Consider the following 27,497-nt stretch of genomic DNA (forward strand, 5'->3'; position numbering starts at 1 on the left):
TTGTTTTGGCTGGCAAGGGGCCACCATACACATGTAATTGAACTCTTGCAGCATATTACATATTCGTTCGGATGCGCTGATTTTCTCGATTGATGTAATCAAACTCACTTGTAGAAACCAATTAATCAAAAATAATTCACTCATATCAGCATTTCGAAAAGATGAGCGTCGAATACTGTGACCGTAGTACCTTTCAAAAAAACGATTTTCACCGTTTTTCCAAGTTTGCGGTTGAATTTATCAGTTTTGTGTAAAATGTTTCTGTTTTTGCTTTCATTGCTCTTGCATAAAGTTCAAATCTTTGTTTATAATGAAAGTTCTCTGAATCATTGTAAATCAATAAAAAATGTTTAAAATTTCGACTGGCGCTAACGAGTAACCGTAGTGTGGTTGGCTTAAAGTTTTTTCAAGAGCTCCGTTACCAGACTGTTTTCAACGCGAGACAGGCGCATCCTTCGAGACTACTTGTCATCAATGACTGCTCCCTGCAAGCCCCTGTAGTGGCGAGTAAAACAACAAACGATGATTACAGAATGATCACAACAAAACTCAAAATGAAAAACCCTGGAATCTACCGTCGAGGAAATCCTGCCGTGTTAGTAATTCACTAAAACTAAGGACACTTTCATGGAAAGATCATGAATGGAGGTAAGTCCATGAGGAAATTTGTTCGTTCGTCTTGATGCCGCTATCCATACGTGCTTAGCCATTAGATGATCATATTTCGTTGCGGGGATTCGTCACAGGCCCTTTTGTAGATGGTCAGTGGTTATGCGTATAACTTGGTGAAAGTAAAGGTTGGAAACGTCGACCTGCCTAACGGCACTTTGACTGCGCTAAATGGACTCGAAATAAACTGATAAAGCATTCTGTAGTTGCAGGGTCGAGGTTTTCACTCCGGGTCGGTGGAGCGTTTGCCTTGATTTGGTGAACTACAGAGTGGATTAACTCTCATTTTGAGCGACACAGTTGCGAGAGTTACAGTGTGAAGTAGTCCTATACAATATCGACACAAAGTCACGGTCTGGAAGCAACCTGCAGATGACCGTGAGCTTCACCAGGGCTCCACCTTGTTTCCTTCCACAATAATGCTGATAGACCTCACAGGTGAAATATTCTTGCGTACAGCGTAAAAACACAAATGAAATAAATGAACTAAATAAATAAATATCCCAAAGTCAAAGTTTCAAAATATCAGCTTAAAACAGCTGTGCATCAGCATGACGGAAAGAAAGGCTGACAGGGATTGATGCCTTTGCTATTTGGCTGTACCGTAGTTCCAAATTTAGGACGTTTGGGGGCGTTATCCTGGTTGCATGCTGCTGTTGTTGAGGGGTAGGTGGATTTTGACGGAGAAAAATTAAACATGGTGATATGTCCAATGAGAAGTCAGAGGCATATAATACAGATTCATGTTGTGTATGACTGCTACATAGATGTGGAACAGCCTCAGATATTACTATCCCATAATGCTACAACAGTCTACCATATTTGATGATGGTAACCTGCAGATAGAAAGGTCAGATTCTATACATGGCGTTTCATGACCTACTGGCCCTTGTTACCTCCCCTGTTCTAATAACATACATGTCAAGCATCCAGACTACAGTAATAATAAGCTGCTTTTGTCCAGAGAGGTAGTCTAATGGCCGTCCAAAGCTGTAATCTGTCTCTTATGCCTAGGCTGGATGAATAACCGACAGAATGTGTTTGATAGCATCATTTAGACAAATGTGTGGGGTTAGACAGGCCGGCATTTCCAACCCTTCTTTTTGTAAAGGCCGAGGGTCTAGCATGGCATAAATAGTACGGGCGATGTACTGATTTGATACAAGGGCCCATGTACAAGATTTATCAGGCAAGCCAGGCTGAATATATTTTCGAGGTGATTGAGTGCAGTGAACAAGTCAGGCTTGTTCTTATTACCCTATTTGGTTCTGATGTCACTTCACTAACAGGCATTAATTGTAATTAAACGACAGGAAATATGCTGCGAAAATGAAAAATAACTGTGTTCAACTTTTTGTCATTTCTGTATAATTATCTTAAACATTGCACTTTGACAGTCACCATTTAACAGTTACATGTGCATTTCATGAATCTTTTAATTGGCCTGTAACTTTGTTTCGGCATATATGATGAGTTTTCATTCTAATTGGTGTGCAGTCATTCTATTGACCTTGTTGACCAACCATAACTGATGTTTTGGAAGATACATGTGCATTTAGTGGAAATCTTTCTCAACCCTAGTGTCTGCTCAATTCTTTAAGACTTTCTACACATGACTATAAAAAGTTTAGTCTTTTTTTCTTACAACTTTAGCACCCGTGTAAATACTGTCTTGGGCATAGGATATAGTTATTGTTTTGTGTGTTTTGTATTATTTTGTTTTTTTTTCTAATGTAGATCTGTGTGACACAACTTCAGGAAAGGTGCAAATCCCTGTGCCTCACACAGTGCAGAAACACTCATGGGACTGTGGGCTAGCCTGTGCTGTCAGTGTCCTCAAGTAAGATGATTTTAGAAATCCTCGATCCACGTCAAATGTTAATGTACAACAAACCTTTCATCCACGTCAAATGTTAATGTACAACAAACCTTTCATCCACGTCAAATGTTAATCTACAACAAACCTTTCATCCACGTCAAATGTTAATGTACAACAAACCTTTCATCCATGTCACATGTTAATCTACAACAAACCCTACATCAACATCAAACTTTCAATCACACCAAGCTCTTATCCACAACAAATCTTCATGAATCACCCAAACCTTTCATCCACATGAAACGTTAATCTACAGCAAACCCTTCATCAACATGAAACCTTTACCCATGCCACACCAAACTCTTCATACATCCACAAACTTTCATCTACACCTACCTTTTGATCACAACGACCCTTCATCCAGACCAAACCAATAGTGTTGTCTTAACACATTTCGAAGTTTATTAATTCATCAACATCAAAACTGAAATCAAAACAAAACTTTCATCAACACCAAACTCTTCATTTGAACCAAACCTCTATCCACACCAAACTCTTCATTAACACAAAACCATTCATCCACACCAAACACTTCATCAGCACCAAAGCAGTCATCAACACCAAACCCTTCCTCCACAGCAAATCCTAATCTACACCAAGCCTTTCATTACCAAACCTCTCATCCACAACAAACCTTTCATCCATAATAAACCTTTCATCCACACCGAACCTGCATCCACACCAAATATTTCATCCACTCTAACCCTACATCCACACCTAATCCTTCATTCATCTTAACCCTACATCCACACCAAATCTTTCATCCAGTCTAACCTGCATCCACACCAAATCTTTCATCCACACTAACCCTGCATCCACACCAAATCCTTCGTCAGTCTAACCCTACATCCACACCAAATCTTTCATCCACTCCAACCCTGCATCCACACCAAATCCTTCATCCACACTAACCCTACATCCACACCAAATCCTTCATCCACTCTAACCCTGCATCCACACCAAATCCTTCATCCCTCTAACCCTGCATCCACATCAAATCTTTCATCCACACTAACTCTCCATCTGCACCAAATCTTTCATCCACACTAACCCTGCATCCACACCAAGTCTTTCATCCAGTCTAACCTGCATCCACACCAAATCTTTCATCCAGTCTAACCCTGCATCCACACCAAATCCTTCATCACTCTAACCCTACATCCACACCAAATCTTTCATCCACACTAACCCTGCATCCACACCAAATCCGTCATCCACACTAACCCTGCATCCACACCAAATCATCCATCCACTCTAACCCTGCATCCACACCAAATCCTTCATCCCTCTAACCCTGCATCCACATCAAATCTTTCATCCACACTAACCCTACATCCACACCAAATCTTTCATCCACACTAACCCTGCATCCACACCAAGTCATTCATCCAGTCTAACCCTGTATGCCACACCAGATCCCTCATCCACTCTAACCCTGCATCCCACATCAAATCTTTCATCCACACTAACCCTACATACACACCAAATCCTTCATCCACACTAACCCTATTTCCACACCAAATCCTTCATCCACTCTAACCCTGCATCCACACCAAGTCATTCATCCACTCTAACCCTGCATCCACACCAAATCCTTCATCCACACTAACCCTACATCCACACCAAATCCTTCATCCACACTAACCCTACATCCACACCAAATCCTTCATCCACTCTAACCTTACATCCACACCAAATCCTTCATCCACACTAACCCTGCATCCCACACCAAATCTTTCACCCACTCTAACCCTGCATCCACACCAAATCCTTCATCCACTCTAACCCTACATCCACACCAACTCCTTCATCCACTCCAACCCTGCATCCACACCGAACCCTTCATCACTCTAACCCTACATCCACACCAAATCCTTCATCCACTCTAACCCTGCATCCACACCAAGTCATTCATCCACTCTAACCCTGCATCCACACCAAATCCTTCATCCACACTAACCCTACATCCACACCAAATCCTTCATCCACACTAACCCTACATCCACACCAAATCCTTCATCCACTCTAACCTTACATCCACACCAAATCCTTCATCCACACTAACCCTGCATCCCACACCAAATCTTTCACCCACTCTAACCCTGCATCCACACCAAATCCTTCATCCACTCTAACCCTACATCCACACCAACTCCTTCATCCACTCCAACCCTGCATCCACACCGAACCCTTCATCACTCTAACCCTACATCCACACCAAATCCTTCATCCACTCTAACCCTGCATCCACACCAAATCCTCCATCCACTCTAACCCTGCATCCACACTAAATCCATGGTTTTATCTCCACAAGACAGTAAATGTCAGTTACATGACAATGTGTGTGTTGAAAACAGCATGGTTCTAAACATGATACTCCAGGGGCCACACCAAACATGATACACCAGATGCCACACCAAACATGATACACCAGATGCCACACCAAACAATGAAACACCAAATGCCACTCCAAACATGATACACCAGATGCCACACCAAACATGAACTACCAGATGCAACACCAAACATTATACACCAGATACCACACCAACCATGATACATCAGATGCCACACCAAACATGAACCACTAGATGCAACACCAAACATGATACACCAGATGCCACACCAAACATGATACACCAGATGCCACACCAAACATGATACACCAGATGCAACACCAAACATGAAACACCAGATGCTACACCAAACATGAAACACCAGATGCTACACCAAACATGAAACACCAGATGCCACACCAAACATGAAACACCAGATGCCACACCAACCATGATACATCAGATGCAACACCAAACATGAAACACCAGATGCTACACCAAACATGAAACATCAGATGCCACACCAAACATGATACACCAGATGCAACACCAAACATGAAACACCAGATGCTACACCAAACATGAAACACCAGATGCCACACCAACCATGATACATCAGATGCCACACCAAACATGAACCACCAGATGCAACACCAAACATGATAAATCAGATGCCACACCAAACATGATACACCAGATGCCACACCAAACATGATACACCAGATGCAACACCAAACATGAAACACCAGATGCCACACCAAATATGAAACACCTTCATCCACACTAACCCTGCATCCCACACCAAATCCTTCATCCACTCTAACCCTACATCCACACCAAATCCTTCATCCACACCAAATCCTTCATCACTCTAACCCTGCATCCACACCAAATCCTTCATCCACTCTAACCCTGCATCCACACCAAATCCTTCATCACTCTAACCCTACATCCACACCAAATCTTTTATATACTCTAACCCTGCATCCACACCAAATCCTTCATCCACTCTAACCCTACATCCACACCAAATCTTTCATCCACTCTAACCCTGCATCCACACCAAATCCTTCATCCACTCCAATCCTGCATCCACTCTAACCCTGCATCCACACCAAATCCTTCATCCACTCTAACCCTGCATCCACACCAAATCCTTTATTACTCTAACCCTGCATCCACACCAAATCCTTCATTACTCTAACCCTGCATCCATACCAAATTTTTTATCCACTCTAACCATGCTTCCACACCAAATCCATGGTTTTATCTCCACAAGATAATAAATGTCAGTTAAACATGATACTCCAGATGCCATACCAAACATGATACACCAGATGCCACACCAAACATGAACCACCAGATGACATACCAAACATGATACACCAGATGCCACACCAACCATGATGCATCAGATGCCACACCAACCATGATGCATCAGATGCCACACCAAACATGAACCACCAGATGCCACACCAAACATGAAACACCAGATGCAACACCAAACATGATAAACCAGATGCCACACCAAACGTGATACACCAGATGCCACACCAGGCTGAACCAGATGTAATTAAGCTGTTATATGATACACCAGATGCCACACAAGGCCGAAGTTTTTCAAGTTTTTAGCCATGTACATGTATCTGTACAAATGTACCTTGGCTGTAAATTGTAAACGTAAAATGTAAATTATATGCAGAGATAGCTGTATAAATTTATTCTGTTTGTAATTTCTTATTATATTTTTGCAACATGTTGTAATGCAAGGTGAAATTTTATTCTTAATACTATATGATCTAGTCTCGACATGCATGTGAAAAGCTATTTTTGTTTTACGTAAGTTGCATGTAATTCAATTTATTATCTTAGGTTCTTGGGAAAAGACACTGATGAGATTTACAGTCGTGATCTGGCAACAATGGGGTGTGGTGAAAGGTAGGTATACACTAACCCAGCAAGGATGGAAAATTTGTTTACCACCAGACCGGCCCTGATGGCTTAGTTGGAAGATCCTCTGCTTGTGGGGGAGAATGGGGGGGGGGGGGGTCGGTGGTGGGGTGGCAATTCTGGGTTGGGTCACACCTAAGACCTTAAAAGAGGAAGTTGTAGCCTTCTCGCTTGGCATTCTGCATTAAGGGGAAGTGCATCATGGGTAAAGCTCGTTTTGCAGTGGAATTTATGCATGCAATTAGCAGGAAGATGACTCTGAAATGGTTCTTTGGTTCATTAAAGATGCAAGCGTTGTTATTATTATTATAATTATTTTTCTATATTCCATTCTTCTCTAAAAATGTTCCAAGCACTGCAGTATTGCTTTCTGTGGTGGTTGGGAAGGTTGAAGAATTAGCTATTACTGTATATTCCCATATGTATTAATTTATTTATTTGATTGATGTTTTATGCCGTATTCAAGAATATTTCACTTATACGATGGCGGCCAGCATTATGGTGGGTGGAAACCGGGCAGAGCCCGGGGGAAACCCACGACCATCCGCAGGTGAACTACATTTGAAAAGGGTCTCCTCCATATTTGGATAACCTCATTCAGCAAAGCATAAATGAATTGATGTAAGTAGTGACATACAAAGTTATATGAAAAGAACCCTAGTCTTTAAATGCTTGCATCTTACTTAAAATAAAACTACGTGCATAGCATTTTAATACCCACCTGTCAGTGATATCATGATGAGTGTTATAATCCAGTCGAATAGAAAAATGGACACAGCATGGTGCCTTGCCGTCTGTATTAGCTGCTGGGAGCTGAATAGTAAAGCCAAGGGAGATAATCTGCATAGCTTATTGCCATGCGGAGATTCATTTACATGATAAAAGTTCGTGCAAAACGTTAGTGTCGGCTATTATCGCCTGTATTTGTTCTTCTGTTTTGTATTATGTGCTTACTTAAAAATATTATGTGCTCGCAGAAAAAACATTATGTTGGAGAGAAAAGAAAAAAGAGACACTTACATCTTAACACGTGCTTAAGAAAGTGTAGAGTCACATTGTATAGTGTCTTAACTGGTGCTTAAATAATTTTGGAGGAACATATCATCTGCTGATGATACATTTGGATGTTGAGATACTTTCATATTAAGGTTTAATTTGCATGAGGAAGTGTGGATGTTATGGGACATTTTCACAGCACAAACAGGAACACTTGCCTGAGGGAAAATGTTTAAAAATATGCCTATTATGTTTCATGTGTCTCGTGTACCTGCATAAAAAAGACATCCTTGAACTCATTGCTCACTGGACCAAGTCCAGTAATAAGTACATGTGAACTTGGTTGAACTTGCGGGGAATCAGAAGAGTTCTTATTGATTTTAAACTTTTTTTTATGCAAGCAAACATAATACATGACATTTGTTATCGGGAACATTTTCCCTAATTATTTGTTAAGCAAGGGAATAACAGCAATTGAAATGGTGAAGTTATTTGAAAATCCAAATAAGATTTAGATCCAAAAACTGCTTAGAATGCGTCTCCGGCCGTCTCAGAACCAAGAGCTTCCATTTAGGCCTGTCTACCCCGGCCTGAGGGGGCTGGGATAGTGGAGTGGCATTTTTTCAGTTCTGTCTAAACCACTGAGTTGATGTAGTCAGCCAGTTAAGGTAATTTGATGCATTTGACTGGATACTGTGTAATAACATGTAATAGAAGGTAAGTATGAAATATTACCGGTAATGCAATCTCTGAATACTTCATTTGAATGTGTACAGTCTGTCTCCTAATTATAAATTTTGGTACATGTGACGATTAATACCGTTGATTTCAGTGTATGGACCATTGACCTGGCTCATCTAATGGCTCTACATAGCGTGAGACACATGTTTTGTACAACACTCCTGGGGGTGGATAAAAGCTACTCCACAAAGGTAATCCTGCCCAGGTATTATGTCAGTATAAATACATGTTCTGTTTATTTGCTATTTATTTGTTATACATGATACTGATACAATAATTCAGTTTTCCTCTCACCATACTGCTGGCCACTGTCATAGAAGTGAAATATTCTTGAGTGAAATACCAATCAAATAAATAAATAAATCATTGATTGAGCATAGGTTTGAATTCTGGTGCATTAAACTGTAATGAATCCTTATTCTACACCTAAACGTATCCGGAATTCTCTGCTCCGAAGTACAATGTGGGGGTACATCATCTCACGTTCACAATTCATGTATGCAGGTTTTCCAGCCCGCATGGTAACCTGTTACAGCAGGCCTTGCTTGTTTTATGCTTCTTTTTATAACCTGCTTGTTTCCAGACTCGTTTTAGAAGTGAACATTTACATGACAAACATTAACAGTTTTATGAAAATTTGGAATTTAAATAATAAATTACAAAGCTTCAACAGAATATTTCTTTGCTCTCCTTGCTTCCAGTTACTAATTATTCTGTCAGTTAAAACTGATGAATGTGGTCCCTCAAACATGTTAAAGAAGAGACAACGTCAGGCCAAAAGGAAGACATGCATTGCTTAAGCATGGCACGTCAATTTTAAAAAGCCTGATATCTTGGTTAAAGGGATACAGAATGGATTCTGATTGGCTGGTTGTCAGAGATAGACAAATTCAGGCAAAGGCTGCGAGATTTAACCCAGGAAATCCTATCTCCACTGTCAGCCAGTGTTGATTCTGTATCCCTTTAAATTTTGTGATATTGAATATTAAACACCAAGCATTACAACTGAGATATTGTTGTTAGAAGTAATCAGAATTGTTTTCATTGCGAATATCAATTTTAAAATATCTATTTCAACCAACTAGGTAATTATTTCTGTAATCTGACAGCGCACCTCTTTACGCTGATGCCATGCAGTCACTGTTCTGCCTTTTACCCATACGAGCGTGGAGTACAGATCACATGACATCATGTTGCCAGATCCTTTCGCGTAATGTGTGCCATCGCTTAGTAAGAATTCCAGATTAAGATATATGTACATACAGAGTTACCAACATGTCTGAATGATTTATTTATATTGATTGATTTAATCGGTCTTTTACGATGTACTCAAGAATATTTCACTTACATGACGGCGGTCAGCATTATGGTAGGAAGAAACTGGGCAGAGCCCCGGGGAAACCCACGACCATCAGCAGGTTACTGGCAGACTTTCCCACATATGACCGAAGAGGAAACCAGCACGAGCTAGACTTGAACTCATAGCGGCCACATTGGTCATTTTGCCGTGCTGGGGTGCTAATCCTCTCAGCCATGGAAGCCCCGTATTTTCTGAATGAAGTGGATGTGGTTGGATATATAGATGTATGTCTTCTTCCTTCCCCCTTTTGATTTAGACTAATTCTTCAACCGTTTCGACCGCCTCTGCAACCAATATTTTGCAAGATCCAGAAAGAACTACATGGGGTGTAGAGAAATAATTTGCACATATTTATGAAGCTGGCATCTTCAATGGCACAAACAAATCATTTTTAGTGTCGTTTTTATAATGATGCCATCTGCCCCTCTGTTTGTCAGTTGAAATAAAGACAAAACTTTACATGGCATTTTGAACTTCCATGCATATTGTGTTAGTGCAGTATTTATCATATTGGTTTGTCTCTTAGTCTGATTGTTTGTCTCATTGTTCTACATGTACAACTATGTGAAAATGCACCAACTCTGATACAGCGGCTGCCAAAATTCTGTACTGCATGTAGCTAATAAGTATGATATTTAGTTTGAAGGTTGCATTTGTCTTCTGCAGCTCTTGGGATTTGGTTTCTTGTGCTTCTCTGTTACAGTCATTCTATTCACGTCACTTCACAGAGGATGAAAGAAGAATCAACCAACTCTTTGAGGTCGCCAGCAATCATGGGATTTGCTTTGAACAGAGGTAATACGATAAGACAGCTGTTGTGTTCTACTGAAGAATTCATCCATTTTCTGCAGCACTTTTTACCCCTCAGACGATGTTGTCCTGTTGATATTATCAGCTCTGTCTTTGTGTCCATTAGGCCATCTGGTCAATTTTATTGCTATTAAACATTCTGTCTCCTAAACAGTTTACCTCAAGTTCACCAAACTTACATTTTTCGTACACTTTGTCATAAGGTGGAGCACTATTGGTTTTTCAAGGACAATGACCACATGTTCCACATGTATATTGTTGCCAATGATTAAAATATTTGCATATATGCAGCAAAGGTTCCACATGTACATTGTTGCCAATGATTTTCATATTTGTATATATGCAGCAACGGTTCCACATGGACATTGTTGCCAATGATTTTCATATTTGTATATATATACAGCAAAGATTCCACATGTACATTGTTGCCAATGATTATCATATTTGTATATATATACAGCAAAGGTTCCACATGTACATTGTTACCAATGATTGTCATATTTGTATGCAGCAATGATTTCACATGTACATTGTTGCCAATGATTATCATATTTGTATATATATACAGCAAAGATTCCACATGTACATTGTTGCCAATGATTATCATATTTGTATATATGCAGCAAAGGTTCCACATGTACATTGTTACCAATGATTATCATATTTGTATATATATACAGCAAAGGTTCCACATGTACATTGTTACCAATGATTGTCATATTTGTATATATGCAGCAATGATTCCACATGTACATTGTTGCCAATGATTATCATATTTGTATATATATACAGCAAAGATTCCACATGTACATTGTTGCCAATGATTATCATATTTGTATATATATACAGCAAAGGTTCCACATGTACATTGTTGCCAATGATTATCATATTTGTATATATGCAGCAATGATTCCACATGTACATTGTTGCCAATGATTATCATATTTGTATATATATACAGCAAAGATTCCACATGTACATTGTTGCCAATGATTATCATATTTGTATATATATGCAGCAAAGATTCCACATGTACATTGTTGCCAATGATTATCATATTTGTATATATATATACAGCAAAGGTTCCACATGTACATTGTTGCCAATGATTATCATATTTGTATATATGCAGCAAAGATTCCACATGTACATTGTTGCCAATGATTATCATATTTGTATATATATACAGCAAAGATTCCACATGTACATTGTTGCCAATGATTATCATATTTGTATATATACACAGCAAAGATTCCACATGTACATTGTTGCCAATGATTATCATATTTGTATATATGCAGCAAAGATTCCACATGTACATTGTTGCCAATGATTATCATATTTGTATATATACACAGCAAAGATTCCACATGTACATTGTTGCCAATGATCATCATATTTGTATATATGCAGCAAAGATTCCACATGTACATTGTTGCCAATGATTATCATATTTGTATATATATACAGCAAAGGTTCCACATGTACAGTGTTGCCAATGATTATCATATTTGTATATATATACAGCAAAGATTCCACATGTACATTGTTACCATTGATTATCATATTTGTATATATATACAGCAAAGGTTCCACATGTACATTGTTGCCAATGATTATCATATTTGTATATATATACAGCAAAGGTTCCACATGTAGGCCTACATTGTTGCCAATGATTATCATATTTGTATATATGCAGCAAAGATTCCACATGTACATTGTTACCAATGATTATCATATTTGTATATATATACAGCAAAGGTTCCACATGTACATTGTTGCCAATAATTATCATATTTGTATATATGCAGCAAAGATTCCACATGTACATTGTTGCCAATGATTATCATATTTGTATATATATACAGCAAAGATTCCACATGTACATTGTTGCCAATTATTATCATATTTGTATATATATACAGCAATGATTCCACATCTACATTGTTGCCAATGATTATTATATTTGTATATATGCAGCAAAGGTTCCACATGTACATTGTTACCAATGATTATCATATTTGTATATATATACAGCAAAGGTTCCACATGTACATTGTTGCCAATGATTATCATATTTGTATATATATACAGCAAAGGTTCCACATGTACATTGTTGCCAATGATTATCATATTTGTATATATGCAGCAATGATTCCACATGTACATTGTTGCCAATGATTATCATATTTGTATATATGCAGCAAAGGTTCCACATGTACATTGTTACCAATGATTATCATATTTGTATATATATATACAGCAAAGGTTCCACATGTACATTGTTGCCAATGATTATCATATTTGTATATATGCAGCAATGATTCCACATGTACATTGTTGCCAATGATTATCATATTTGTATATATATACAGCAAAGATTCCACATGTACATTGTTACCAATGATTATCATATTTGTATATATATACAGCAAAGATTCCACATGTACATTGTTACCAATGATTATCATATTTGTATATATATACAGCAAAGATTCCACATGTACATTGTTGCCAATGATTATCATATTTGTATATATGCAGCAAAGGTTCCACATGTACATTGTTACCAATGATTATCATATTTTTATATATGCAGCAAAGATTCCACATGTACATTGTTGCCAATGATTATCATATTTGTATATATGCAGCAAAGGTTCCACATATACATTGTTGCCAATGATTATCATATTTGTATATATATACAGCAAAGATTCCACATGTACATTGTTACCAATGATTATCATATTTGTATATATGGAGCAAAGGTTCCACATGTACATTGTTGCCAATGATTATCATATTTGTATATATGCAGCAAAGATTCCACATGTAATGGTGTTGTAAATGGAAATGAGCCACAAGGGTGAACTTGAAAGACAGTACTAGTAGAAATGCAATTTTGTTACAAATCTGCGACAAATGTAACATTATATCCATGGATAAACATTGCATATATTAGACTTCAGCAATTAAAAGATGTACATTGCTTTCGTTGAAGTTGTATATGCACCTGTAAATCTGCATGAAAAGTTGCCTTGTTGGGCAAATGTTTATGTAATGATGGTTGTGTAAGTGGACAGCTTAGATGTTAAGCCCTGTGCACACGGACAACATTTGTTGTCAACAAGGTGATTACCTGATCAATACACAAAAAGTCCTTGAAATTTACTCTTGTGCGGGTAACCACAGCAAGAATTCCTGAGTCTGGAAGACTTGATTGAAAGATTCAGGTCGTTTTGTTTTGGGCAACAAAAAATCCTGAAACAAATGAGCCGGGCACAAGATTTTGCTCCTCTACAGACAGTCTGGGTCTTGTGAGATCATTGTCGTCTACATCAACCAATCAGCATCGATGGAATTGTCATGTGACTACATACAAAATGGAAGCTGTGACACAACATTTTGAGGTCACAAGGCTGTACCACATGAGTGTCTTTCAGCTCTGGAATTTTCAGAAACGGACACAATGTTGCTTGAGTGCAAGTAACCGATATTCCAAATCGTTTGACACGGGCTCTGAAAATCTGATTTTCGACAACAAATGTTGTCTGGGGGCCTCCGTGGCTCAGTCGGTTAAAGCGCTAGTGCAGCGTAATGACCCAGGAGTCTCTCACCAATGCGGTCGCTGTGAGTTCAAGTCCAGCTCATGCTGGCTTACTCTCCGGCCGTACGTGAGAAGGTCTGTCAGCAACCTGCGGATGGTCGTGGGTTTCCCCCGGGCTCTGCCCGGTTTCCACCCACCATAATGCTGACCGCCGTCGTATAAGTGAAATATTCTTGAGTACGGCGTAAAACACCAATCAAAAAAAAAAAAAAAAAAAAATCAAATGTTGTCTGTGTGCGCTAAGTTTAAATCTACATCAAAAGTTGCCTGGTTGGGTATGCATAACGATGATGTATTGTTTATATCAATGTGCAGCTAAGATATGCATGTAGCAGACAATGTTACATGTGTGGATGTTATGTTCATGGTAGTTTCGCTACAGCGCACATGATGTATGTTTCCAGATCTGTCTCAACGGAGGACATCTTCAAACATCTCCTGTCTTCAAACCTTCTCATTGTTCTGGTAGACTGGGAACATTTAGAATGTGTCTGGTGTGATATGAAGGTAAGTTGTTGTTTTTATCACATTCCTTCATACTATTACCATTTCACCTGTTTATCAGTATGATTTATGAACCTTTTTTTTTTTAATTTATTGTCAGAGACAATGATTGGGCTGACCAATCGCAGAGCTTCACAAAGAGTATAATTTTATCACTGTGCACACAATGAAGGGTTGTGTCAGACTAGGGAGTTCAGTTGTCAGTTTATTTGATTTCTCATCTCTCTCAGTTTATCTTCCTACTTCCTAAATTACATATACATATACATATATATTATTCAATACGGTGTTGTTGATCTTTCAGATATGCCCCTCATTAAATTGTTTTAAGTGTTGCGGTGGGTCTTATCAAGGTACGTCATCAGCTTGTTTAACGTTGACTTATTTATTTATTTGATTGATGTTTTAAGTGATTGTCAAGAATATCTCACCTATAAGACGGCAGCCAGTGTTATGGTGTTAGAAAGCCGGCCATAATGCGGTGGAAACCCACAACCATCCTCATGTTGCTGGAAAAACCTTCCCACGTACAGCCAGAGAGGAAACCAGCATGAGCTGGACTTGAACACATAGAGACCGCATTACTGGGAGGCACCTGGGTCATTGCCCCGTTGAATTATTAAATGCTGAGGAAGCATCTGAAATTGTAGGAATACCGATGGTGGTATATGTATACATGTATTTGTAACGATGTTTCATCTTACTACTCGATGCTTTATTCAGATCAAGTCACTGGGAGTTCAAGTCCAGTTCATGCTAACTTCCTTTCTAGTTGTACGTGGGAAGGTCTGACAGCAACCTGCAGATGGTTGAGGGTTTTCCCTTTCCTCTCACCATAATGCTGGCCTCCGTCGGGTAAGTGAAGCACAATGTATTCTTGAGTAAGGTGTAAAATACAAATCATATCAAAAAATAAACATACAGTGTGGAGCAAAAGTCTGGACCCATAAGCAGTTTACTATAGAATTTGTTTTCATTTATTTTTAACATAATTTTGATCATTTATTTATTTATTTATTTATTTATTTATTTATTTATTTGATTGGTGTTTTACGCCGTGCTCAAGAATATTTCACTTATACAACAGCGGCCAGCATTATGGTGGGTGGAAACCGGGCACAGCCCGGGGGAAACCCACAACCATCCGCTGGCAGACCTTCCCACTTACGGCTGGAGCACTTGAACTTGAACTCACAGCGACCGCATTGGTGAGAGACCCCTGGGTCATTACGCTGAGCTAGCGTGCTAACTTGATCATTTAAGTATCATGTATAATTTTATTAATGTTCTTACCCATGGCAGAGAAGCTAACATTTCCAGAAAGAGTAGAACTTGTGTTTTTGTCTGCGAAGGTTTTATGCCTTGGTGTGAAAATTTTGTCTTGGACAGATGAATTGAATAACTCTGTTTTGAAATGTGTCTCCCGAGTAAGAAAGTGTTTGGAGGAAGGTGGAAGTCAGTTCGAACACTTATTGTAAACTGTAAATTGTGTTATGTAGTAAATTGCCTATGGGTCCAGATTTTTGCTCCACGCTGTATACACTGGGTCATAAAGTTTTTAGTCAGCAGTTTGCCATGTTTGGATAACACATGTATAATAATTTGTATGTGCAGTATTTCAGTTTTGTCAGTTACATGGTAACTACAAAGCTATAATACACTGTACAACCGCGTGCAATTAGTTACATGTATATGCATGTAAACAATGTTCATTACCTTTGAAGGTCTGCTAGCAACCTGCGAACGGTCATGGATTTCCTCCGCGCTCTGACCGGTTTCTTCCCACCATAATTTTGGCCACCATTGTATATAAGTGAAACATTCTTGAGTATGGTGTAAAACACCAATCAAATAAATGCATGTCAATAAGTATACAATATTCAGATGACAGTGATTAATATTTTTTATTTGTTTTGCTTTTTGGCAGGACATTTTATAGTTGTTTGTGGTTTTGACAGAGACCATGGCCATATATATTACAAGAATCCCTCCTATAGAAAAGGTAAGGGGACAGATTTGTGGGGGGGGGGGGGTTTCACTGAAAACATCTTTTTGAATAATAACGCCTCAGGCGTGCTATAATAACAGTTTGAGTCAGAAATTTAACACATTGAATAACTTCAATTACTTTTTTCAAGTGACACCACTTCATTCAGTGGTGAAGTTTTATTAATTTCTTATCAGCAAAAACTATAAGTGTTGGCATCAAAAGTGTCATTGTATGGCCTTTATTTGTTTCTAAAAGTTCATTTTTAAGTACTAAATTTTATGTGAAATACAGGATCTTGATTAATTGCTTCAGATACATTATAAAATCTGCTGTATGTCAAAAGATCAAAGAAAAATTCACGTGAAGCATTTTGTAAATACAATGATGAACAATAGTGAGTCAGTTACAAAGTCATTGCAGTGCTGGTTATTCATGCATGACGCTCTGATATGTGTGATTTCTTTATAGCTTGACCACCCTGATACAAGAGAAAAGTTTCTAAGCAATAACGATAGGTACCTCTGTGACACATCGACATCTCTCTGTGTCTGATATTAACTTCATTCCTCAACCATTTTGCATGAAAAAAAAAGAGCAACTTTCAGTGCAATTTGTTCACATCCTAAATTTAATTTTGGAAACAGTTGGGTTGACCAATTTCAGGAATTCATAACAGGTATAATTGTGTCAGTCTACACAGAATAAAGACCAAGAGAACATGCTTGAATAGACACAGTGCAAACGTGCAAAAAGACATTAGAATTACGTTTAGAATAGGTCTACTCAACATTGCTCACAATTACATATATTAAGATTAGGAAGTCAGCATGGGATGCCATAAAACTTGACATGCACCAGTGCTTAAGACGCCACCTAACTCAACTCAACTGGCTGTAAAGGAGTTGGTCGCAGTCACTGATAGCCATACGACTTTAAGATTGATTTATTTATTTATTCCTTTGATGTTTTACTCAAGAATATGTCACGGCAGCCAGCATTATGGTGGGAGGAAACCGGACTGACCCCAGGGGAAACCCACAAGCATCTGGTGGTTGCTGACAGACCTTCCCATGTACTGTTTAAGATTGACTAGCATACACGTAAAGACTGGAGAACAACTCCAGTTGAGTCGTGTCGCTAATTCGCATATAGGTGCACTTAGGATCCGACGCAAGAGTCAAGTTGAGCTGAGTTGGGTCTTAAGATCCCGTGTGTGCCAAGCTTTACCTGTAAATAAACACATCTTTAAATGTAAAGAAATTTATTTTATGTAATTATTCTATTTTTAGAACTATGTTGCAGCCGTATAGACAAGTTTGAAACAGCCAGACGAAGTCATGGAACAGATGAAGATATTTTATTTGTGTATCAAGAAACAAACTGTCAAGATTCACCCCTGGAGAAAGCATCAAATTCACACAATCCCATAGACATCTCTGCTGAATGAATCCAATAGGAAGTGTGTATTCACATGGAAAATTATGCTATTTTTATGACAAAGAAATATAAAAATATATATATATACATGTATATACACACACACATATATTTATATATATATATATATATATATATATATATATATATATATATATATATATATATATATATATGTATGTATAAACAGTATGTTTATTCAAAATTGCAGTCCACACACCAAAAATGTTGAAATCCAAAGACATTTTGAAATGTATGTATAATCTCGTATAGATACCTGTTGACTGAAGTGGTGTCTGTCCTTTTGTGAGAAAATAGTATTTTCAAATGTTTTATGATGTTAGTATTATTGATTTATGCTTTGACATATCAAAAGAAAATTATGTGAGAAAAAATTACACACCCAAGAAATGGGATTGTATTGATGTAGCTCACATATTCTCTCTGGCTTGTAGGACCTGTGCTGATGTAGCTCACATATTCTCTCTGGCTTGTAGGACCTGTACTGATGTAGCTCACATATTCTCTATGGCATGTAGGACCTATACTGATGTAACACACATGTTCTCTATGGCTTGTAGGACCTGTACTGATGTAGCTCACATATCTCTATGGCTTGAAGGACCTGTGCTGATGTAGCTCACATATTCTCTCTGGCTTGTAGGACCTGTACTGATGTAGCTCACATATTCTCTATGGCATGTAGGACCTGTACTGATGTAACTCACATGTTCTCTATGGCTTGTAGGACCTGTGCTGATGTAGCTGACATATCTCTCTGGCTTGAAGGACCTGTACTGATGTAGCTCACATATTCTCTCTGGCTTGTAGGACCTGTACTAATGAAGCTCACATATTCTCTATGGCATGTAGGACCTGTACTGATGTAGCTCACATATTCTGTATGGCTTGTAGGACCTGTACTGATGTAGCTGACATATTCTGCATATCCTGCTGGGTCTTACTCATGTACATGCAGTTCACATGACATTTTATAGCCTGTCATGCCTGTAGAGTGTAGTGATCATGTACATGTAGTTCACATAATCTGTAGAGCCTGTATTGATGTATGTGTATTTCACATAATCGGTAGAGCCTGTAGTGATGTAAGTGGAGTTCACATAATCTATAGAGCCTGCAGTGATGTATGTGTAGTTCACATCTTCATTATAGCATGTAGCTCCTACATGTATATACTGATATGTATATATGTTCTGTAAATAAATAGATCTACACATGTATATACATGTAGTATACTTTTTCTCTACATTGGTCACCTTTTCTATTTGAACATTTAGGCTGTGTGTCTTTGAAACACACAGCTACAGGCCTACTCCATGTACTGGTACATGTTAAATTTGTCTGTTTACACATCTTAGATAATTCATTTCAACATGCATGCTAAAGTCATCTTTTCTGTTTAACATATGTACACATGTTTTAATGTCTAGTCACATGTGTACATACATGTATAGCAGTACTTTATAAGAAAAAACGCATATAAGGAAACCATTTGTACAGTGTATATGTAGGCCTCTCTTAGCAAGTACATGCCTCAGTTTCATAGTAAAGCTAGATATTTAAGATTATGTCTATGTTTTGGACTAGCTGTGACTGTGCTATGGACTGTGACTGTGCTATGGACTATGACTGTGCTGTGGACTATGACTGTTACAGAGAGTGTCTATTATAGACAGTGTCTGTGTTATGGACTGTGACTGTGGGATTGATAATGTCTGTGGTATGGACTGTGTGACAGAGAGTGTATGTGTTATGGACTGTGACTGTGTGATAGACAGTGTCTGTGTTATGGACTGTGACTGTGTGATAGACAGTGTATGTGTTATGGACTGTGAGTATGTGATAGACAGTGTCTGTGTTATGGACTGTGACTTTGTGACAGAGAGTGTCTGTGTTATAGACATTGCCTGTGTTATGGACTGTGACTGTGTTATAGACAATGCCAGGTGTCACACACTGTGACTTCGTGGCAGGCTGTAAACATCCAAGTTACAGACAATGACTGTGACATTGTGTTTGATATAGACCCCATCTGGGTGTGCCCTTTTTCTCTAAAGTTGACACTTTAGATGCGTATTCTATTTTTATCCGTTTGCCTATGTCAACAGGCCTGTAATTTGTGGATTATTTTGTGGGTCTAACATGGGTTTTGCATACATGTTTTTTGTGTTACAACATGAATCAACATTTGTTGAAATGCTAGTGAGGTAAAAAAGATTTGAATTAAAATATCTGTGTTATGTGGTTGATTGATGTCTTTTTTGTCACTTAGGTGAAGTAATTGGACATTTACTATTGGCTAGCCAGGCTGATGCTGTATGAATATTTAATTGAGGATGGATAGCGGAGAATTAGCCCATGCAATCAGTTACTGACTAGCACAAAGATACACTAGTACTCTTCCTATGTCGTCTTATCATGCAGCAATCGCCTGTACTGCGGGTTGTCCTTGTAGTTGGCCAAATTGTCTAAACGGTTGGTATTTACATGTATTGGCCCAAAGTTATTGGTACCGGACTCTTGAGTTTGCTGGTTCATAACCTGGGCTGGTCTTAACCAGTTCTCGTCTATTTATTTGATTGATGTTTTACGCCATACTCAAGAATATTTCACTAATATGATGGCGACCAGCATTAGGATTTGAGAAAACTGGGCAGACCCTGGGGGAAACACACAACCAGGTTTCTGGCAGATCTTCCCACATACGGTGGGAGAAGAAGCTAGCAAGAGCTAGACTTGAACTCACACCAACTGCATTGATGAAAGGCTCCTGGGTCATTGTGCCACGCTGGCATGCTAACCATATCAGACACGGAGGCCCACCAGCCAGTTTTCAGAACTAAAATCTATGGTATGTTTAGAAAATAATCCAACTAGTAAAACTGTTAAATTAATAATGTAGGCCCACATGTAGATTTACGTGTACCAGTATTAAATTTACCAATAGATGTACTTTACACAAATATTTCACTTATATGGCGGCGGCAAGCATTATTATGGGTGGAAACCAGGCAGAACCCGGGGCAAACCCATGACCATCCACATATTGCTGGCAGAACTCCCCATGTAAAGAAACTTGCTTGAATATCAGTTTGTACAATGTGTATGTATGTACATAAATAAATATATATATATATATATATATATATATATATATATATATATATAAACAGCTATATATATATAAACAGCTATATATATATATATATTTGTCTGTGTGTGTGTGTGTGTATGTATGAATCCTCTACTGAAAAAATTTCATGTGTGATCAAACTGAATTGTGGTGAAACGTATAACTTTAGTCTGAAAAATATAAACAATAAAACAAAATATACTTGTTCTCTGAAACTGGTCATAAGTTAATGTGTTTGTTTTCTTTGTACCTGTAGTTCTCCGTGGACTGTTTATTCAACCATATTCTGACTGTGGCATTCTTTGTGAGAAAATTAGGGTGTTTCGCTAAAAAGGTGTGAAAAGGTTGACTTGAAGAATTAGGGCAGGCCTTTTCCAATCTTTGTACACGTTACAAATTAACACTTATTCGTGACTCATCCAAGTTGTGACAGTTGGATTTGTCCTGGGATCCAAACAGATAAATTTTTAAAGACCCTTTCTGTTACAAGCAAATTTACTTCCTGTGATTTTGATACGCAGAATGTTTGCTGAAGTGTGTAATGGCTCTGAAGTAAATATCGATCTGACTAGCTGATTAATTCTAGAATAGTGTTTATTAGGGCATAAAGGAAAGCGAAGCATGAACTGTAGGGGGTGCCAGGGGATAGGCCTTTATATCAGAGCCTTCAATCCGCTGCCCGATGGTTGGTGCGTTCCGGAGTTTAGTTCCACCCCGCTGCCAGCCGATGGAAGAGGTAGCCCTCAGACAAGTCCTGGCACTGACGTCTGCAGACTGGTTGTCCAGGATACACCGACATGACTGACAGCTTACACGTTAGGTAAAGTTTCATGTTTTCTTCTACTACATTTGTGAACTTCCTGTTATATTCACCCTCATAATTCAGGTATTTCTTTATCCAGGATACAGAGATGTCAAACAGAAATGTCTTATTTTCTAAAATTTTTCATGGCGACATGTCTCTCCGAAGTTTCGGGACTGACAACAACAACACGTGTGTGTATCGCAGGTTTCTCTGGTAACTGTCTTAACTGCCAAACGGTGCCATATGTCTTGCATTGTGAGAACTCAGAGAGTGTCAGCGGTAGCAGAGGAGACCAGTATTGTTGACGTACTGTAACCACATGGTATATATCTTAGTATAAGGATTAAGCTTAGCAAGGATCAATAAGCCAATGCAAATTATAATATCATCATTCTGTTATTTTAGTCCCATTAACGCATTCAGGAAAATTGGTTTAGGCGGATGGACAGTTTGCATTATCATTATTTTTATGACAATAATACAAGTTAATCGGAGCAGGTTTTATCTACTCCTAGTCCAGTCTGCTCACTCTGGTCACTCCACACATACTATATGTCTCTGAGAGTGAATTAAATTTGTGGCAGAAAAAAAAGAATCAGCTATCCCTCATCAGCAGATAATGTTAAGTTACAACATAGAGAGCAAGCCTTGGTTTAATGGTTAAAGATGCTTGACACAGTAGGTGCAGGTTCAAAACCAGCCTTGGACAGGGAATTTGTAGATAACCACGCTTTCATTACCTGTAGGACCGTGGTGACAGTGGAGGTCAAGGATATGCATATTTCATTTGCATGGCCTGAAGTTTGTTCAAAACCACTTGTCTTCCACTTTTACACAGTGCATGCTGTTTCTATGCATTAACATATATGGGGAACTTTTTTAGTAACTTGCCAAAGGCCAGTGGGCTTCTTCGGGCACTCCACTTTCTTCCACCCATAATGCCAACTGACTGAGTATGGCTCTCACGTGAATAAACAAGAAGGAAATAAATAAATAAGTCAAAAAACAAAGTGAACCTGGACAAAATATGACAACTGATAAGCCTTGAGCACTATTTACACGTGGGTATGTTACTACATGTGACTGTGACTTAAAAGTGCATATCTGAACCTGTAGGTGGTTTCACATGGGCTCTGTCCAAATTTCTCCCACCATAATTCTGTCTGCCATTGTAAAAGTGAAATATTCTTGAGTATAGCATAAAACACCAATCAAACAATGGTAAATATAGAAATAGATCTATGTGAACAAGAACTACTTGTATGACTCACGATTCAGATACAGGTGCGTTGCATATGAAAAACCTTTATGCTTTGTACATGTATGTGTAGATTTTCATTCACACTGACATACTGTCATATAGCATTAATGCCAGCGAAGGTCATTTCCTACATGTACATGAATCCTGCTGGCTATCTCTGTCGACGTTGCTCACCACACAAGTGTATGTATGTACATAATGTACATGTTACTTGTAATGTGATACCCATCTTAATTATAGCCCCATTACTTATTGATATCCTTCTCCATTGCTCTACAGGGGTCCAGATGTATTTGACAGCACATGCATGTACTAGACACTATACACTTCCAGCACTTATTGCACAGCTTAACAACTCAGTGAAGTACATGTACTTTTTGTGAGTTGTACCTGATACACTGTCCTTGATGTGTGGCATACATGACATGCATGTATGATGGAACTTGCATGCCCTTTTGTTGGCAGCTTCATGAAGATGATGAAGTATATGGCTGGCCAAACCTGTATAGGTTGTTTTCATTGATAAGTACTGTACATGTGTGTTTGCCAATTTACATGTAAGACATCCATCAGTGCGTACTTTCTGTTTTTAAACAAAGCTTGTTATTTGTACAGATCATGAATCCAGCTTCCATGGATCTCACCTTGATCCACTAGTCACGATGATGGGGCTAGTGTCACTGTTGTTGTACTGCTCGGCAGTAGCAGTGGGGCTTGTGCTCTTCATGTTGTTCAAACCCAAAGAGGAGGACAAGGAACGGCGACCTGTAGACGAATCCATGACCCAGGTGTGGGAGCGTGCTGAACCCTCCCTGTTGGCATTACTGGGTTTGAAGGACAATGCATTAACACGGTTTTTTGCTTTTGAAGACCACTTTCACACCTTTCGTGAGGTCAGCCGTGCATGTAAACGGGCAGGCCTGGAAGCTTGTAATTTGATTATCGGGGTGGATTTCACGGCCAGCAATGAATGGCAAGGACGTAAAACATTCGGCGGCAATAACTTACACAAGGTCATTCCTGGCAAGGTGTACAACCCATATCAGAAAGTCATCTCTATTTTAGGCGAGACTCTGGAACCTTTCGATGATGACAGGCTTATCCCTGCTTATGGATTTGGGGATACAACAACTTTAGGACACAGCGTATTCCCTTTCATCAGCGATGAAAAGCAATGTTTTGGCTTCATGGAAGTTCTAGACAGGTATAATGTCCATGCCAAGAAGGTCACTCTGAGTGGGCCAACAAACTTTGCACCATTAATTCACAAAGCAATAAACATTGTCAAAACCAAAGGTACATTCCACATCCTTATAATCATTGCAGACGGCCAGGTAAACGAGGAAACTCCCACTGTGGAGGCCATTGTGGAAGCCTCCCACTACCCGCTGAGCATCGTAGTCGTTGGGGTGGGGGACGGACCATGGGACACCATGGAGGAATTTGACAACCACCTCCCCAAGAGGAAGTTTGACAATTTTCAGTTCGTGAACTACCATCGAGTGATCAGCAAGTCGAAGAACCCAGACACGACGTTTGCCCTGCATGCTCTCATGGAAATTCCAGACCAGTACAAGACCATCAAATCTCTAGGTTATCTCGACCCTGACCGCCAGACACAAGAGTCCCTAGACATCAAACATCGCAGAACTTCCAATGAGGCTTACATCTAACATGGCTTCATGCCTGTAATTGAAACAGAGTACAGCAGTTAGTATGGTTACACTGGATACAAAGGTTTGCTAAGAATGTTTTGATTACCTACTAATTAATATTGTGTATGTTAATATTGTGGTCAACAGATACATGTATTTGGATTTGCAACAGTCCGAAGATAAATTAATAAATAATAATAATTCAAGAAATTATATATATATATATATATATATATATATATATAGATATATGAAGGTCAGTAAATGTCTCAAGTGGTTACAAGCAACATTGTATTTACACATAAGAAGTCAGTAGGTGTTTTATTTCCATTTACATATGGGTTACATTTTTGATCATTACACATTGTTTGTTGGTTACATAGGGCAAGGCTACATGTACAAACCGACAAGATAGATAGATAGAATACGGATATATGTCAAGGTCAGAAGAGGTTTTAATTTTAACTGCACTGTATGTTTTTCAAGGTCAGAGGATGTTTTAGTCAAGGTCAGAAGAGGTTAAGGTCAGACAATGGTTAATGATTGTCATGAGAGCTGCTGTAGATGCTTGGATGATTTATGTACAGTATGAAAGTCAGTAGAGAAGAAATATTTGTGGCTACATGTAGGTGGTTGATTGCATGATGATCTGAATCACTATGTTTTACTGAAAAGAAATAAATAGGACAGTAAGTGAAACGTTAGAACATGTTCAGTCATATACATGTACTTTTACTGTATGAAGCTAGATCAAAAGGTGTTTTATTATTTTCAAGCTCCATGGATATATATGTACATTTGCCTGTTTGTGTTTAATTGATTCAGTGTAACATCTCAGATTCTTTTTTTGTACAGTCACTTGTGCCGGTACATGGGTACAATGTGTTCTTAGACATTTTTCAAATGGTTATGACTTCAGTAGGAAGCAGCCTAGTGTTTGGACAGAGGCACGTGCATGTCATGGGATGCTTCGTTTAATAGGCCTTAGTTCTGTGACCTTCAGGAGGCTTCATAAGGTAACCTTACCACCTTGATCACTAGCTTACATGCAGATCTGAGTGGATGATACGTATATTGTACATTTGTAATGTACATTTATTGTTACAGTATCATGTTGACCAACATATACTAATACAATGTGGTGTGTTTGACTATACTGCTGTTTTTGGCTTGACCATTCACCCTTGCCGGTACAAAATAGAGCTGGACACTCTTTTTATTTTAAATTTACCTCAGTTCATTAGCTCTTCAAAGTTTTCTTCCTGTGATAATACAAATTTTGTAAAATGGAACTCACGTATATTGCGCAATAGATGTCAGCCATTGCAGATTTGGTACATATAGTTAGAGTAAAATATACTTACATGCATCTATCCAAGAACTACAGACTACATGCATTCTGCGATATGTTCTGTAGTCTCTCAGATGCCCCAAAATTGTTGTACGTGCATCGTGTATTCGATCACCATTTTATAGAAGCTGTTAGTTTTTCCACAGTTAATGATAGGCCTGGCAATGTTCAGCATCTTTGAACATCTTCAATGAAAGTGCAGAACAATGAACACTGCTGATTTCACATGAACTGTTCCCATATCGTCCCAAACACCGAGGTACATATGTACATATCACAGACATAGCAAAGAGACTAGATGAAAGAATTTCACACATAATTCAGGTGCACCAGTAAATGTACAGATGTATGTCTAGTTGGATTAACATAAATTTCCCCGTGTAGAACTGTAAACATGCATGAATGTTTTGCTACTTTATAATGATGAAGTTACATATACATGCACAGTAAGATTTCTTGAAGGGACCATAACTAAAGTGCATGCATATATATTTCTAAACCATGAATGTTTTGCTAGTTTAGAAAATACAAATTTTCATACACTGTGTAAAATTCCTTGAAGAGACCATAACTGCATGCATGAGGTGGTTATTACATGTACATGTACATGAAAAAAATTGTAAATCCAGGCATTTTCATATTTAAGCTGCAACTGAGAAGTTCTGGAAGTCAGTTTTTTTTTTGTCTGTAGGTCAGATGGTCAGATTTTGACATTTTGTGTCGTAATTAAACATGACATTTGTACCTTATAGTATAATTCACATGAAGAGGAACCTGAGACCACAAGAAATCCTACATGTACATGTATATTGTAGGAGGTTGCAGCTAGGGGAAAATTTCACTTTTTTATATTCACTCACAAAGTCTTGTGGTACAGTAAGCATAAAGATAAGCAGTGGGCTTTGTAATTGGGCAGTGATATGTGTTACAGTGTACATGTACATATATATGTATATATATGTATATATATATATATATATATATAT

The 27,497-nt window shown here is 38.4% G+C and overlaps 2 protein-coding genes across 2 annotated transcripts; both read left to right on the forward strand.

Annotated features, from left to right (window-relative positions):
* Positions 1-513: 513 nt before the first annotated feature.
* LOC135476584 (protein GUCD1-like) lies at positions 514-19,021 on the forward strand. Its single transcript, XM_064756657.1, has 10 exons — positions 514-648; positions 2,407-2,509; positions 6,757-6,822; positions 8,663-8,762; positions 10,635-10,726; positions 14,759-14,861; positions 15,163-15,211; positions 16,786-16,860; positions 18,138-18,307; positions 18,867-19,021. The coding sequence occupies exons 1-9, from the start codon at positions 639-641 to the stop codon at positions 18,293-18,295; spliced, it is 756 nt and encodes a 251-aa protein (XP_064612727.1). The 5' UTR covers positions 514-638; the 3' UTR covers positions 18,296-18,307; positions 18,867-19,021.
* A 3,197-nt stretch (positions 19,022-22,218) lies between these two features.
* LOC135476827 (uncharacterized) lies at positions 22,219-25,262 on the forward strand. The gene is made up of 2 exons (XM_064756958.1): positions 22,219-22,259; positions 24,121-25,262. Exon 2 carries the CDS (start codon positions 24,168-24,170, stop codon positions 25,176-25,178), a length of 1,011 nt encoding a protein of 336 aa, XP_064613028.1. The 5' UTR covers positions 22,219-22,259; positions 24,121-24,167; the 3' UTR covers positions 25,179-25,262.
* The last annotated feature ends 2,235 nt before the right edge of the window (positions 25,263-27,497 follow it).

This window comes from Liolophura sinensis, chromosome 10 (genome assembly GCF_032854445.1).
Source record: "Liolophura sinensis isolate JHLJ2023 chromosome 10, CUHK_Ljap_v2, whole genome shotgun sequence".
NCBI lineage: Eukaryota > Metazoa > Mollusca > Polyplacophora > Chitonida > Chitonidae > Liolophura > Liolophura sinensis.

Coding starts and splice junctions, on each gene's coding strand:
- LOC135476584 (XM_064756657.1), top strand. Junction 10,727..14,758: donor GGGATTTGCTTTGAACAGAG/GTAATACGATAA, acceptor GTATGTTTCCAG/ATCTGTCTCAACGGAGGACA. Junction 15,212..16,785: donor TTGCGGTGGGTCTTATCAAG/GTACGTCATCAG, acceptor GCTTTTTGGCAG/GACATTTTATAGTTGTTTGT.
- LOC135476827 (XM_064756958.1), top strand. CDS start 24,168: ATGATGGGGCTAGTGTCACTGTTGTTGTACTGCTCGGCAGTAGCAGTG.